A 14,657-nucleotide genomic window follows, 5' to 3' on the forward strand; every position below is an offset into this window, starting at 1 on the left:
TGAGATTGCGCCCGTGTTCCCTGCCTGAGCGTGCTCGTGCTTGCGCCCACTTCCCCCCGCGTACCTGCACCATCTTCCCCTCCTGCGCCCGTGCCTGCCTCCCCCCCAGTGCGCCCTCCATTATGCCTGTCTCCCCCCATCCCCCGCACAATCGCTGGTGTGTGGGGGGGAGATGGCCGCTATCTTTGTTGTTCTTTGTCACTTTGCTTCAAATTTTTGTGAGTAAAAAAAAAAAAAAACAGTTGCAGAATGGAATAACCTTATTTACATTGACCCTTATGGGGAAATTTGACTTGGCTCACGAACAATTTGGGTCACGACCAGAGTCCTGGAATGGATTACCTTCGTGAGCCAAGGTACCACTGTAGTAATCAGAAGGAGAAAGACACACGAGGGTGGCTGGCGTAGGCAGCGGTGAAATGGTGGACTTACTGAGGGAGGGGAGCACTGAGCCTCTCTTGCCCCTGGGCCCTTGAAACCTGGAGCCAGTCCTGACTCTTGCCTTGTGTTCAGAAGCAAAGCAGTCTTCTGGCCTTTTCAGCCACATTATAACCTCAAAGAATGCAAATGGTTTAAAGCAAAAGCAAAATATATAAAAATACCCTTTAGTGCTTGTTCACTGAACTGCTCCTTTCCAGAAACAGGCTATTGCATATTGCTGAAGATGCCTCTGAATTTGTCTGCCACATGCTGTACATTCGTTCTTCATACAATAGCCTGTCCAGCACCTATTTTATTGGTTTTTGGAGTACACATATACATGAGAGAAGGGGGAAAATAATTATTTATTATATTTATATCTCACCTTTTTTTTCCTTTCAAGAAATTCAAGGTGACTTACGTAATTCTTCTCCTCTCAATTGTATCCTCACAACAACAACACTGTAAGTTAGGTTGAGCTGAGAGTGTGTGACCTGCCCAAAGTCACCCGGTGAGCTCCAGAACGCCTGAGTCCCAGTCTTACAGCTCTTCACCACTATGCCCCGCTGGCTCCCTATATTCCATGATAATTTCAGACTTAAATCTGTATCTATACCATCTGTCTCTCATAGCAAAGGTGTGTGGCCATGATAAAGATTGTCCGGAAGGTGAAAATCCTCCCACTGCCCCAGACTTCCTCTTGTTGCCTACTTGTGATTCACATAAATGCACAAAAGAGAAGGGGGTATTATAAAACTCAGATTTTACAAAGCTATTCTCAAGAAGCAATACAGGGACCACGATCTTGCAGGAGCAAGTTCCTAAAAAAGCAGGGAGAGGGCTGTCTCCTGGTAAATGCAGACTGTTGCAGCATATGCCAGTGATGGCCCAGATAGGTTTAGCTTTTGGATGGAATAGAAATGTAATAAATAAATGTGTGGGCATGCAGAGGTGGAATGACTTTGGAATCTGTTTGACCTTATTATGCCATATCAACTGCAGACTTGACAATAGCCCTTACTGGAAGCTCCAGAGCACTTGTTACAGTAAATTATGTGAACAATAATGTTGCTTTTGCTTAATCAAAACAGATGTGAAAAGGTTCTGTTTAAAAGTAATAGTAATATTATGTGATCTCACAAGAACTAAAAATCCTTGTAGTGCTGACAATATCCACAGTAGCTAGAAGAAGAAGAAAATATTATTAATAATAATACAGACATTATTGGGCCTCATTCTAACCCAGGAAATTTCTGTACCCTTCTAGATACAAAATTAGATCTCATGGGGAAAGAATTTAGCCCAGCTTTCTCTCTTCTCTCTCACATGACAGTTTTCTATTGCAAGGGGTTTTTGTCTTCCTTCTGAAGAACATTCCCTCACCTGAGTTTCCACTTGCAGTCTTAACTGGTAAAAATCTTTACCATATGGCTTTGCTTAATGTAAAATTAGACTTAAATATACTAAACCGTCAATATGCACATGCTTAATTTTGTTTATGTCTGGGTGAACCCAGTAAAAGACATGCAGTGCAGACCCAACCTGTCCGTCGAACAGTTCGGCGGCTGGCAGCTGAAGGTATCGCTGTTTCAGCCACAACTGCCAATTTTATTTATTTTAGTAGGAGCACTGGGGTGGCTGCTTCTCTTTTCCTTCTCCTTGCACCCAGCATTTGGTGTTGGCTTGTTTGTTGGCTTAGCCCCGCGAATGTACAGTGAATAGTTGGCACCCATTATTCTGGCTGATTACATTTAAAAAGTAAACCATAAGCTGAGGCTCTGGGCAGCCTAAAGACGAACAGAGCTATCGCGACTTCAGATTTTGCGGCTCTCTCCTTGTCAGATGCGTAGTGTCAACTTCGCCTGGCATATATAAATAGTTCCGCAAAAGCAGACACTCGGTTGAAGGGGAGTGTATGCTAGAGCCGAAAGGCTCGCTGAGTAAGAGATCCGATTTGTGATATTTCATGCACGGTTTAACTGTCTAATCGAGCCCCTCTCAGTCACAGGACTTATTGAGAACGCTATCTTTCTAGTTTGCATATGTTAATGTAACATCTGTTTCGACGGTGGGAGAAACCATCGCCAGTTCTTGTCTGCAAGGGCTACCCAGGGCTACAAAAAAGCCGGCGAACGCGTCGGAAAAAGAGCCAGATTTTTGCTTTAAACTTCTGAAGACTCCGCCAAGAGAGTAACTTGGAGCCAGCCAATAAACTGACGCCGGCGCTCCCTCATCACCATAACTGCGAAGCTCCAGCCAATCAAGCACCTTCCAGGACATCACGAGGCGAATTTTGCATGTCTGTTCTCTCTCCTTCTTTTGATGTTAATAGGATTTATTTTCTTATTTTGATCTTTCAGTTGAAAGCCAGGCCGAAGTTGAAGTCATCGCCTTGGATTCATGTGATTGGAGAAAGCGGGGAAGTTAGGAGGGGAATGTAGAACGCTGCATTTTGGGGTTTTGAGCGAATGAGTAAGTGCTCCCTGTATATGGGGCCAGATTTTACAGAAAGAGTCTAGAGTCATTAATGGTCTGACATGATACCCAGCAAGTGTCTGGCCCTTGTTTGTTCTTATGCAAAGGAATACTGTATTATATATATCCTTTAAATAAATGCAAGTACTTCAATCAGCTAATAATGCCTAAAATGTAGTCATAGCTTTTGTAGGGCTATACAACAGAAGCAACACCCGAGGGCTTACAGTAAGGATGGAGTATTTCCAGTTCGAAGGGGGGGAAAACCCGTTTAAACACCTCTTAAAATTCAATAGTAGAGGTGCTGACGCACGAGGGCTACAAGCCTACAACCACTTTGCTGGGGCAACCCTGATTGAAACCAATGGGATTTACTTCAAAATATACAAGGTTGCATTGTAAATACGGTGCACAAAGTTATTAGGATGCGGAATGTCGCTCTAGCTTTTGCTGCATCGCTAGTCTTGTCATTCTTCAGCATTGCCTATGGGCTGGTGGGAGTTCCAGTCCACCAACATCTGGAGAGCCATGTGCTTATAGCTGCTGTGAAAAATGTTTTACAGTGTTCAATAATTCCAAATGTAAAAGCACACCACAGATGTTGCACTATTATAACTTATGAATATGTAAGGCTGCCATATTATTAAAGAAACTGAATTGAGTTTGAGTATACTCTTTATTTTATTTGCACATGGGTAAATATTATGACTTGAATCCAGATTTAGTCATTTAGCCATTGAAATCAATTGGATAAGTTAGTCATCACTTTAAAAAAAATCCTGCTGATTTCAGTAGGCTACTCTAGCCATTACTAAGGCTGGGTCTAATCTATTTTTTTCTGAAGCAAGAAAAAATGTTTTGGTTTTAGAGCACACACAGGTTTCATAGTGAACATTTTTCCCTTTATGTGAGAGAAAACAGGGGAGGACCTCTTTTAAGATGGAGCTTACCAGCATACATTCTCTCTTACCAGCACACACTCTCTCTCTCTTTTAAGGCACCCAGTAAGGTTTTCTTTTAAAAGATTTAGTCTTGAGAATAACTGGCTGCCAACAAATCATTCCAGGTGGCACATCTAGGAGTCCTCAGTTGGTCCTTTATACATAGATCATTAAAGGGCTACATGTTACACAGTTAATACTTTCCAATAGGCTATGGAAGTCAAATGTTACAGTGGTGTGATCTTTCCTGCCTGCATACCAAAGCAGAAGGAAGATGCTGGGAAGGAGGGGTTGCGGATGGAGTTGGGTTGGCATGAGTTGCCCTTTGTGTTGTAGTTATCTGTTAAGAGCCAACTGGCCCACTCTGGAAGGGCACCTGGTTAACTTCAGCTACATTTCAAGGATGTACATTCTGATTTCTAGAAAAGAGGGTTTTTTTCTGGCCTATCTATGTGTCAATGCTTGCATTTTTTAACCAAGGAAAGCTATGCCTATCGATCTGTACATCAGCTGTGATGCTTTTAACCATGATCAACTCACAAAGAGAATTCATGGTTTGTTGCTGGCTTGTGAATTGTGGGTTGTGGTTAATAGATCGTGGTTTGCTAGCACAGTTGAGTACACATAACCTACATTTCAATCACTTATGGTTCAAGGACAATCTTGAGTGTGATTCTTTGTTTTGTGTAAATTAGCAGAGGTTCTTGTGAACAATTACAATCACTAGTAACTCACATGCATCAAGCAAAATGGGGTGGGCGGAAGTTCCCGGGGTTATTGCTGGAACAAGGCAACCAGGCTTTGATCAAAAGAATGACTTGAGATTTCAATAGAAGCAACTCCCCTATATTCCCTACATTTCCTGGGATAACCAATTGGAATCCTCTTATTTTGCCTTCCCATGTCAGGCTGCCCGCAGCTTATGTTCCATTCCTAGAGGAGTAGAGTGGAAGGGGGCCAGGAAGGCCCTGAGTCCAACCCCCTGCTCAGTGCGGATTCCAGGTTAAAGCACCCCTGGCAGATGGCAGCCCAGCTGCCTCCTGAATGCCTCCAGCATGGGAGAGCCCACCACCTTCCTAGGCCATTGCTTCCATTTTTGTATTGCTGTTACAGGCAGGAAGTTCTTCCAGATGCTCAGCCGGGAGCTGGCTTCCTGTAGCTTGAGCCCCTCACTCCGTGTCCTGCGCTCTGGGTGGACGGAGAGGGGGCAGTGCCCCCTCCCGCCCCGTGTGACAGCCTTTCAAGTATTTGAAAAGTGCTATCGTATCTGCCCCCCGTCTTCTCTTCATCAGGCCAAACACGCCCAGTTCTTTCATTTCAAGCCTTCCAAACCTGCACGCACTCTTAACCCAGCCTCCTATCTCCAATCGGGCGCCTCCCAGATTGGGCCACGCCTTGAGGCTAAGGTAGGCTTCGCCAACCTTGTGCCCTCCGCAAATTCTCGGAAATCTCCAGACTCTGTCCTGCATTCCATTCACTGGGAAACACTGGACGCATCTGACGCCGCCTCCGTCTGGTCGGGGGACCCTGCTGCCCTGGCCCACGGGTTAAGCCTTGCAGGAGACAGGAGGCCCTGTGCTCTTTCTGCAGCGGCAAAGCCTCCTCGCTCGCTCCCCCTGGACGCCCAGAGAAAGGCAGTCTCCCCCGCCCCCCCTTAGGCCCCTCCCAGCCGCTGACGCGAGGACGAAGCTGCTGCACTGGCAACGCGCGTTGCTACAGCTGGCTGCGCCTGCTTCCGGCGGCCATGGATTCCTCCCTCTTGCAGGTTTGTCCAGCAGGCTCACCGGCCCGGCCTTTCTCATGCCCCGCTCGACTGTTTCTTCCCTTGCGTCGCGTCGCGTCGCGTCGCGTCGCCCCTCTCCTCTCCTCTCTGGAAGCGCGCCTCGTTTTTGCTGCCATTCCTTGCGTTCTGCCTTTTGGGCACAACCACGGGGTTCGTGCAACGACGCAGGCAGGACAGAAGCAAGAGAGACCCCTTGCCAGCACCATCGCCTTCCCTTCTAGCGATTTTGTCACGCATTTGCCGAAAAGGCACGGGCTGGAGCAGCCTAGTCTGCCTTTTCAAAGCTGGCGTTGGGGCCTCGCTGCTCAGCCTGTATAATACTTACCTCTCTAAAGCGTAAAATTGATTTGGCTACTCTTCCCCTGCTAGTGCCCTCCGGATGCTTTGGACTACAACTCCCAATATGCCGACTGGTAGCCATGGTGACTGGGCCTGATGGGTGTTTGGAGCCCAAGATATCAGGGGGCCACCCGGTTAGGGAAAAGACATCTTCCCGCACCCCATCGATCCAGGTCAGCCGTGATTGCTGCAGCAAACACCTGTGTGCACCAATATGCACAAGTGTGTACTTTTTTCCTTAAACACAAGCTCGAACAGGGCAAGGGACAGTGCTGCACATTTCGGGAGCAGCTGTTAATCCGGGATCTCTCAAATGTATTTTCCTTACATGTTTATATAACATTCCCTTTCTTTATATTTTAGCCACAGTTCATATGTTGTGCAGCAACAAATTTGGATTTGCTGCAGAACGAACACACACCAAACAAGGAGTCCCTGTCAATCTCATCACCCAATGAGTGTACCTATACTAGCCTTCCCCAACTCAGAGCTACAACTCCCATCATGCTGCCCATGTATGATGGGGGTTTGGCAGTGTGCATTTTTCAAACTGATGCTCTGCAGTGTTAAGGGTACTTTTGATATTGGTTAGACACACTCTTAAACACATAGGTTTGACCTCTTCCCGGAAGAGTCTGGTGGGGCTTAACGTGACCTGCCTTCCATATCCTAAAGGACCCCTGTGAATGAACAGCTCAATGGGAAATGCGTAAGATGTATAAAGGAAGTACTATTGGTTATTTATTATTACATTTATATCCTGTCTGTCTTCTTGCGAGGCATACAAGGCCCTCCTCCTCTCCAACTTATCTTGCCAACAACCCTGTAAAGTAGCTTAGGCTGAAAGGCAATGATTGGTTGAAAGTCACCCACTGAGCTTCATGGTAAATGGGGAATAGAATCTGGATCTCCCAAATTTCAGGCCAGTACTCTAACCACTGTGAAGCACTGTCTCTTACACCTCTCTCCCCCTCTCCGCCCCCCTCACACTCCCTCCTTCCTCTGTCATTGTTACAGCAGGAAAATTCTTAGTCTCTAAAGTGTTAAACAGTAAATATTAAAACTTTGTAGAATGATCAGAGGAAGGTGGGTAGTCACTCATCTTAACATGAGGCTATAAGAAATGTATGGTGATCATTTAGCTACATTCAGCACAGAACTTTCAATAGGAATGGGCTAACTTTAGTAAACAGTTTCTGCACTGCACAGGGAGTTGCACCTAATGAAACAAACTTTCATTGTGGATTTATTATATAAAGGTACATTGTTTTTGAAGGCAAAATACTTCAAGTTAGCTTTAAGTATATGCATGACTTAAGTATACCCCCCCCCCCAAAATCATTTGGGTTGAATATGGAGGAGACCATCAGACAGCATGAAGAAGGGAAAATAATGTTTTCCAGGCAGTAATACCAGTTTCCCAAACCATTTTTCTTCTGTTTTATCATTGTACTCACCTGGTTGATTGTCTTAATGCAAGGAACCATTTCTTTCAGGCTTTAATTAATTACTATTGCCAGGAAGGCTATTTTCATCATGTTCAAACAGTTGCCAATGAAGGCCTTAAGACGTTCGGCGGTGACCCAGTGTTCCTTTTCTATCGTAGTTACGGCATGCTGATGGAAGGTAACCATCCACCGTGTATCTTTTGAAAGTTCTACACTTTGTGTCTTGTTCAAAAGGCACAGCTGCTGTCCAGATTGCTTCCATGAAATGGAACTGATTTTTACAGCTCAGTCTTTAGCACACTGATGTGGCAAAGACTCGTTTGCTCCCAGGAGAAGGCACATAAAATTGCAGCCCCAAACCATTGCATATTTTCTGCCACATATTAACAGTCTATTACAACAGCAGTTCAAGTTTTATAAGTAACTGCTTGATCTGGCTGTAAATCACACGGGCACAGTGCTGGCTCTGGGTTTGAGAGGGCCCTTGGGCAAGGCACCTGCTGTGGCCTTCCTCTTGCCGTGAGTCCTGCTTTTCCTTCTCTTTGCTCCCACTTATTCCTTGGCTTCCATGGGGAAGTAGGCAGTAGCATCTCTTCCCCATCTCTGCCACCACTATTCCCTGGGCCAAAGTCAGGAGTAGGTGAGCAAGCGGGCTGCAATGGTGCCAAAACAGGCACCTCCAGGGGGGATTTCTCTGTGGACCCAACTGGGTTATGGGCCCTTGGCAGGTGCCCAGCCATGCTTAGCCTTTCGTGCCTGCTGTGACTGTGAGATGGATAATTTAAGGAATGGGTATGAGATATGAGAGTACCAACCAGATCCTACTCAGCTGTGCAGTTCATTGTGTGAAATGGCCTTTTCCCAGCCAAATCTGCATCATGCGGCTTTTCTGTGAAGATAAAAGAAAGTAAGGATATCGTGTAACCTAGGAGGTTTCCAGAGCTCAATCAGTTCTTGTGAACAGTAAGGCATCTTTACCGCTTGTTACCTAAAATGCAAGTGCCATGGAGGAGCAGGTGATGTGCGCAACCATGGTCCCATATTGAGGCCGCAGTCCCAAGATGCTATCACAGGAAGTGCCTCTCCTGAGTATCGGAGAACCTGCCTGCAGCAGCAGGTTGCCTCACACCAAGCCAGGGCACTGGTTGCTCTGGCTAATTGTAGTCCATACTGACCAGCTGGGGCTCTCCAGGGCTCTGGACTTTGCCAGGCCTACCTGGAACAGCAGGGCCTGAACCTGGGACCCCTGGCATGCAGAACATGGGCTGCACCCCTTCCCTGTGGAATGGGCCACAAGGGAGACTGCTCAGGAAGAGGGACTCACTCGCATTTGGGCTTAGATCCTAAGATAAGTTCATGGGAGAGATGTTTCTCATTTTCCCTATTCCACAGCAGCCCCTGCGTTGTGTTCCATGTTGTTCAGGAGAGCCACCTGGCCTTCTGGAGAAGCATTTTGGGGAATCAGTGGAAGGTTCATGGGGAGGAATGGATAGGAAACTTTCATGAACTTCCTAAATGTATAGTATCTAAGTTAAAGACTCCAGGGAAACATGTTTATTTCCTTCCTCTGCAGTGCTCTATTTTATATTCTGGGGATATTTTATTTATATGAATTGTAGCGTTTAACTCAGATGAGTAGACTCGTGAAATGGATAGTCTGTTGCACAAGAAAATGCAGCTTATTGTCTTGAATACATTTCCTTAGGGCACATTCAAGAAGCTCTTCTTGACCTTGAATCGATTAAAAACAGACAAGAAGTTTCTCTCTGCACACTAATGGCACTAATCTATGCCCACAAAAAGAGCCCAAATCCAGGTATCGTTTCAGTTTTATTTATTTATTTATTTATTTATTTATAACATTTTTATGCCGCCCCCATCGCAACAAAGCCTCGGGGCGGCTCACAAACTAAGCGGCCTTGGTGCGGCTTATAACTAAGCCGTACAGATTCTCAACTGTTATGTCATTATGCATGCTTGCCTCTTTCCAGTTTAACATGAAAGTACAAGTGGGACCTATAATAACGTTTTGCAGTATATTTCCCCCATCTAATCCGAGTGCTCCTGTTCAGAGTTCCGGCCAGCCCTGCCCTCCTCCAGCAAGCCATTCCCTTTCCCTGCTACCCCCTTTTCCTTTTGCATTTCCAGTTGCCATTTGGTCGTTCTGTGGTTACTGATCGTGGTTACTACCCATTCGTCACCCCTTAGCTTTAGGGAGGGTTTTTTTCACTCTTGCAGACCTCAGAGTTCCTCTGAGCATGCCAATTCCCTCTCTTATTTCTCAGCAGGATGTGCAGAGTATGCGTGCATAAGTTCATGCTGTAACTCTGCTATCCTAACCCTTCTTTCAGCTGAACACTGAATGTGTTGGCCTGCCTTTACTGACCGTTCTGATGCTAACTGGCACTTGTTAGCATTTATCGCTTCAAATATTTTCCTCATTGTCTTTCTAGGAAAATAAGATTTTAACCATCAATTCATTGTAGAGCTTGTGAATTTCTCTGAGTGAACTCATCAGAGAATTCTTTTGGTTTCATCTGCATGTGCACACAATGAGTGTGTGTGTGTGCACGCACCAGGCTACAATGCATTGTTGACTGTCACCTCTGAACCCTGTTCCTAGCCATCTCCCTTGTGTGATTAGCAGTTCTAAAAGGAAATGTTACCAAATTGGGAACACGTTGCTTCGATGCCACTTATACAAGGGAAGTATTTTTCACTTCAGGAGAAACCTTGAACTGTGTAGGATGGGCTACTGCTGTTGGCAGGAAGTTGAGCCAGAGGTAGCCTGATGGACAGGCTGACTGAGAGGCCTCTCGGGGTGTTGCATTAGTGGATTTCTTGCATTGACGGGGTTTGGACCGGAACACGTTTGAGCCTGCCAGAACTATTTTGCAGGGCTGGGATGGCCCAACTACAAGTATGTTTTTGCTATGAGAATGTTTTGTTTCTTTGTGCAACATTTGGAGGTAAATCGATCAAACTGAAAGCACTTTTCAGTGACAGTCCAGTTCTGGACACACCCAGCACAGTTTAAATAACTCTCACTTCTTCCTGCTTTCTTCAGATCGTGATGTCATCTTGGAGCTAGATGGCAAACTGAAGGAGCATCGTAAGACAGCCGGGCAGGAGGCCTTGTATTATGCGGGGTTATTCTTGTGGCATATTGGCCGCCACGAGAGAGCCCGCGAATACGTGGACCGGATGATCAAGCTCTCTAACGGCAGTAAAGAGGTAACCCATCTCCCATGGCCGCGCTGCATATCTGCAAGTCCGCTTGCTGTAAAACAAGACTTGTTAGCTATGTTGAGTCATCCTGCAGACCAAAGCCGATTATGCCCGCTTCATTTAACACTCGAGAAACGTTTTGGCGGAGGCAGTACTGCTAAGAACGAGCCTGGTGATTTCTCTTCTCTTAGCTGTTAAGCAAATCTGATTCAGTAAGTGAAATGAGTCAGTGGCCAGCAGCGTTACTCGAGGCTGCAAAGCAATCTAATGGTTTGGAATCGCAGATGTTTGTTCCAGTGCCCTTTTTGTGGTTTTCAACTGGCATATGAGGTGCAGTGCTGCCTGCACGAATGTTGGTGCATTCCATGGGTTGTAGCTAAAGGTGGCATCGTCTTAACGTAGGACTGGGCAGACCTTTTGACCACATCTGGACCCCTCCAACGGTCTCCGTGGCCTCCCTCTACTCCACTGTTGGGGGCTTGATTCCCCAGAGAGGTTCACTTGGTGCCGTCACTTTATTCTTTTCGATGCCAGCCTAAAACCTTTTTATTTTCCCAATATTTTACAGTTTGATTGTCATTTTAATATGGGTTTGATTGCTAGAAATTAATCGGGATGCTGTGTTTTATTTTGTTTTATTCTGCGTTATTGTCAAACCATCCGAGACCTTGGTAGTGGACGGTATTAAAAAGTTTTAAATAAATAAATAAATACAAACATACTGTTGGAATTCAAACTAGAATTTCCATTGTACTGATTCCCCACTGAAAACCAGGGGCAAATTGGCAATGTTTGTTGGTGCCACCCACTGTTTTTGCTGCCACGGAGGTGGCAGCAGAATGAAAGGGGCCCTCATGCCTCCCAAAGTTGCCCGCCCTGCCTTAGCAGAAAGCAAATTGGGGGACCCAGTTTTTGTTGATCCCACCTGCCCGGTGCAGTTCTCTGCCCCACGTTCCGTTCCATTGTGGAGGATCCCACAACCCTTAGGAGCAGGTTCTTAGGGGCACAGGGGTCTGTAAGGAGGACAGGAAACTATCAGCTACATTGCCTTGGGTGGATGGAAATGGTTTCCATTAAGGCAAAGCCATTGCTGGATTCACTATCATCAACTTTAAACTGAAGAGTCCTGAATTCACTTGAATGTTTTCCCACCAAGTGGTTGCATATAAGTAAGGAAAATCTGTACTGTAGAAGTGAATGGAGTGGAAAAGCTTGTTGAAAGAACTAAGGCTGCTGAGCATTTTTGGACTCCTTGGCTCATGATGGCCTTAGCAGACCCATCCTCTCCAGTCTGTAAGCTTCTTCCTGATATTGGAGCAGTTTAGGCAAGGCATATTATTAAGAATTTGTTACCTTGGAATCAGCACAAGTAAAGTTTAAATGATTTTGCACTCTTTGTACTCCACTCAACACAGTATAGAACTAAAGTGCAACTTTGCAAGAGAGGCTATTTCATGACTCTAAAAGAACCAGATGCACACATGCCAATTTCATTGCGCTTCTTCAGATAAATCTTGCATGTACAGATGTTTTGCTTATCAGAATTGCTGCCCTTCATATGTCCTTGGTGTACATTTAAGTGTTTCCGTGGTGTGATTCATACGACATATCAAGCATGTTCAACAATGCATGTGGCAGCGCTCCTGTTACCTGGGCTGTTGGGCGTCTGGAAGGTCCCTGTTCAGCCATTAGAGGGCTTTGCCAAGTTGGTCGTTCCCCATGTTTGTGTCTCCCCAGCTAGTGGAATAGAGGAACTTACCTATTTCACATGGCTTTGTAACAAAAACCCTGTATAATCTTAAATTCACTTTCCCTACCAGACTGGGAGCTTGATCCATATGGTAGTGGGATGGGTGAAAGTGAAAAAAGCTCACTCCAAACGAGCAGGTGGAACCTGCAGCCCACCTGGACTTCTTTTCCCTGAAAGAGGGCAAGGGCTGGGAAAATCAGCGAGCAATTTATTGGGATATGAAAAACCAGAATTAGGATTTAGTTTGGAAAGTGGGGAGAAATGAAAGCAAACATATAAATGAATCAACAATTTAAAGTAAGTTTCTGAACAATAAAATGGAAAGAGTGGAGTCCAATAAAAATGGGGTCCATAAATGTGGGGCTATTTCTTAAGGCCTGTCTGTAGATGTGCCATCTGCAAGTCAGATGTAGCTGCACGAGGCCCCAGTCACTAAGGGTTGTGCTAACCAGTACCTGAAAGAGGACAGAGTGCTTGCTTGCTCTTCTTCCCGGTCTTTTCCCAGCTCCCACAGGACCTCTCTGCAGAGCTGGCCCAAGACATTTTTTGCCTGAAGCAGAAGACAAAATTGTGTTCTCTCCTTTTGCTTGAGCAAAAGCTGCCTGGACTAGCAGTTGAAACTTCCTTTAGTACAGGAGGACACGGCAGGGCATGAAGCCCACAGTTCTCCAAATTTTTGTGGCCACTCTCAGAATCTGCCCCCCAAGGTGGCTGCTTCAGTCAACCTAATGGTAGGACTGGGCCTGCCTCTGTGCCCTCTCTCTTCATGGCTTCCTTTCTTGACAATTTCACTTCCTTTTCTCTTCACACAGTCTCCTCTCTCTTCACCGTTCCCTCACTCACCAGGGTCAGAATGGCTTGAGCGCCTGGCCTTCCACCAGAGCTCCTGGCCTTCCCTTATCTACTGAGAAATAAGCCCCAGTGAGTTCAGTGGGACTTAAATCCACATGGATGCTGCCCAAAGCACTTTAAGAAGTTTAAGTCTAAGTTCCTGTGCATATTTAGATGGAAAACGGTCCTGCGCCTCTCAGCATTCCTCAGCCAACCAGCATGTCCCAGCCAGCTGTAGGACGTTTTTTCTGTTGCCTTCTTGTTCAATTTTGCTTTTCTTTTCAGGGATTGATTTTGAAAGGTTGGCTTGATGTCACCTCTGGAAAAGAAGCAAGTATTAAAAAAGCGGCAAAATATTTTGATGAAGGGCTGCAAAGTGGGAATGATATATTTGGCCTGATGGGTAAAGTAAGTCTGTATTGAATTAAGTATTTGATTGTATCATATCACAGAACAAACACTGCAGCTAATGCTGACTGTTCCAGCACAGGTTGTTGTACAATACAATCCAAGGTACTTGACATGGGTACTGAATTTAGTCTTAAGCCTGGGATTCACAAACCCTTGTGTGGGATAGGAATGCAGACTTGAAGTCTTACTATAAATGTAGAATGCACTCCAATATTTTTCTTCATGCTCATTTTATCATTTTGAATGGTATGGATAAGCGTTTTAGACTGCATTATATCAGGGAGTCTAAGCAGAGTTCATTAGTGAATCTTTAGAACAGAGTCATTTTTCCACCACAGAATCAATTATTTTGGTTTGTTTTGGCATATCCTGCTCAATCATGAAGGCTTAAAGCATCTAACAGCAGTTTAATTGGGTATATGGGGCCTTTAGCTCTTTGTCAGTAGTTCAGTTAAATGTTCTCCAACAGTGTTGAAAAAAATGAAATTTCTATGTAAGTCTCACACGATTTCCATGTTCCAAGTATTCCTCACCATAATAGGGTTTTAAATTGCCATGGGGGTGTCAGGATCCTCCTTCCTAAATCTAGAGAAAAAAAGGCATTTTGATTTTTGTAGTTTTAGGGATCAATTCTGCCCTTACTGGAATTACGAACTGGAAAACCATGCATGCATGTTTCATGGTTACGGTGATCCTGTAAGGCTCTGTTTATTTTATTTTTTTTACTTGATTATAATGTTTACAGATGCTTAGACTTGTTCTTTCTGTTTTGTGGGAGGATTAAAGAATATTCTGTCTATTTTCATAAAAATGAAAATTTACAAACTAAATATTGCTATAAACAGTATTAGAAAACTATAGGATCATACATGTTTACAAAACTCTTTGGAAACGTGTTTTTATAAATCTCACTAGAACCTTCCTTGTGACCGAGAAAAGCCATGATTTCTCACCATAGCTAATTGCCACGTTCAAGATGAGCACTATTTATCGATTCTGTTTTTCAGGTCTTTTATATCCTCTTGCAAGGC

The 14,657-nt window shown here is 44.9% G+C and overlaps 1 protein-coding gene across 1 annotated transcript in view; it reads left to right on the forward strand.

The window, feature by feature from the left end:
• Nucleotides 1-5,500: 5,500 nt before the first annotated feature.
• The window catches only part of TTC21B (tetratricopeptide repeat domain 21B), a 50,947-nt gene continuing 41,790 nt past the window's right edge, over nt 5,501-14,657 (forward strand). Inside the window, exons 1-5 of the mRNA XM_044418429.1 lie at nt 5,501-5,601; nt 7,455-7,584; nt 9,112-9,222; nt 10,474-10,640; nt 13,501-13,623. Of these exons, the coding sequence (XP_044274364.1) occupies nt 5,581-5,601; nt 7,455-7,584; nt 9,112-9,222; nt 10,474-10,640; nt 13,501-13,623 (552 nt within the window). The 5' untranslated portion in view covers nt 5,501-5,580. The remainder of the gene's footprint in view (nt 5,602-7,454; nt 7,585-9,111; nt 9,223-10,473; nt 10,641-13,500; nt 13,624-14,657) is intronic.

Source organism: Varanus komodoensis, unplaced genomic scaffold (assembly GCF_004798865.1).
Source record: "Varanus komodoensis strain SLA01 unplaced genomic scaffold, ASM479886v1 scaffold9, whole genome shotgun sequence".
Classification (NCBI taxonomy): Eukaryota; Metazoa; Chordata; class Lepidosauria; order Squamata; family Varanidae; genus Varanus; species Varanus komodoensis.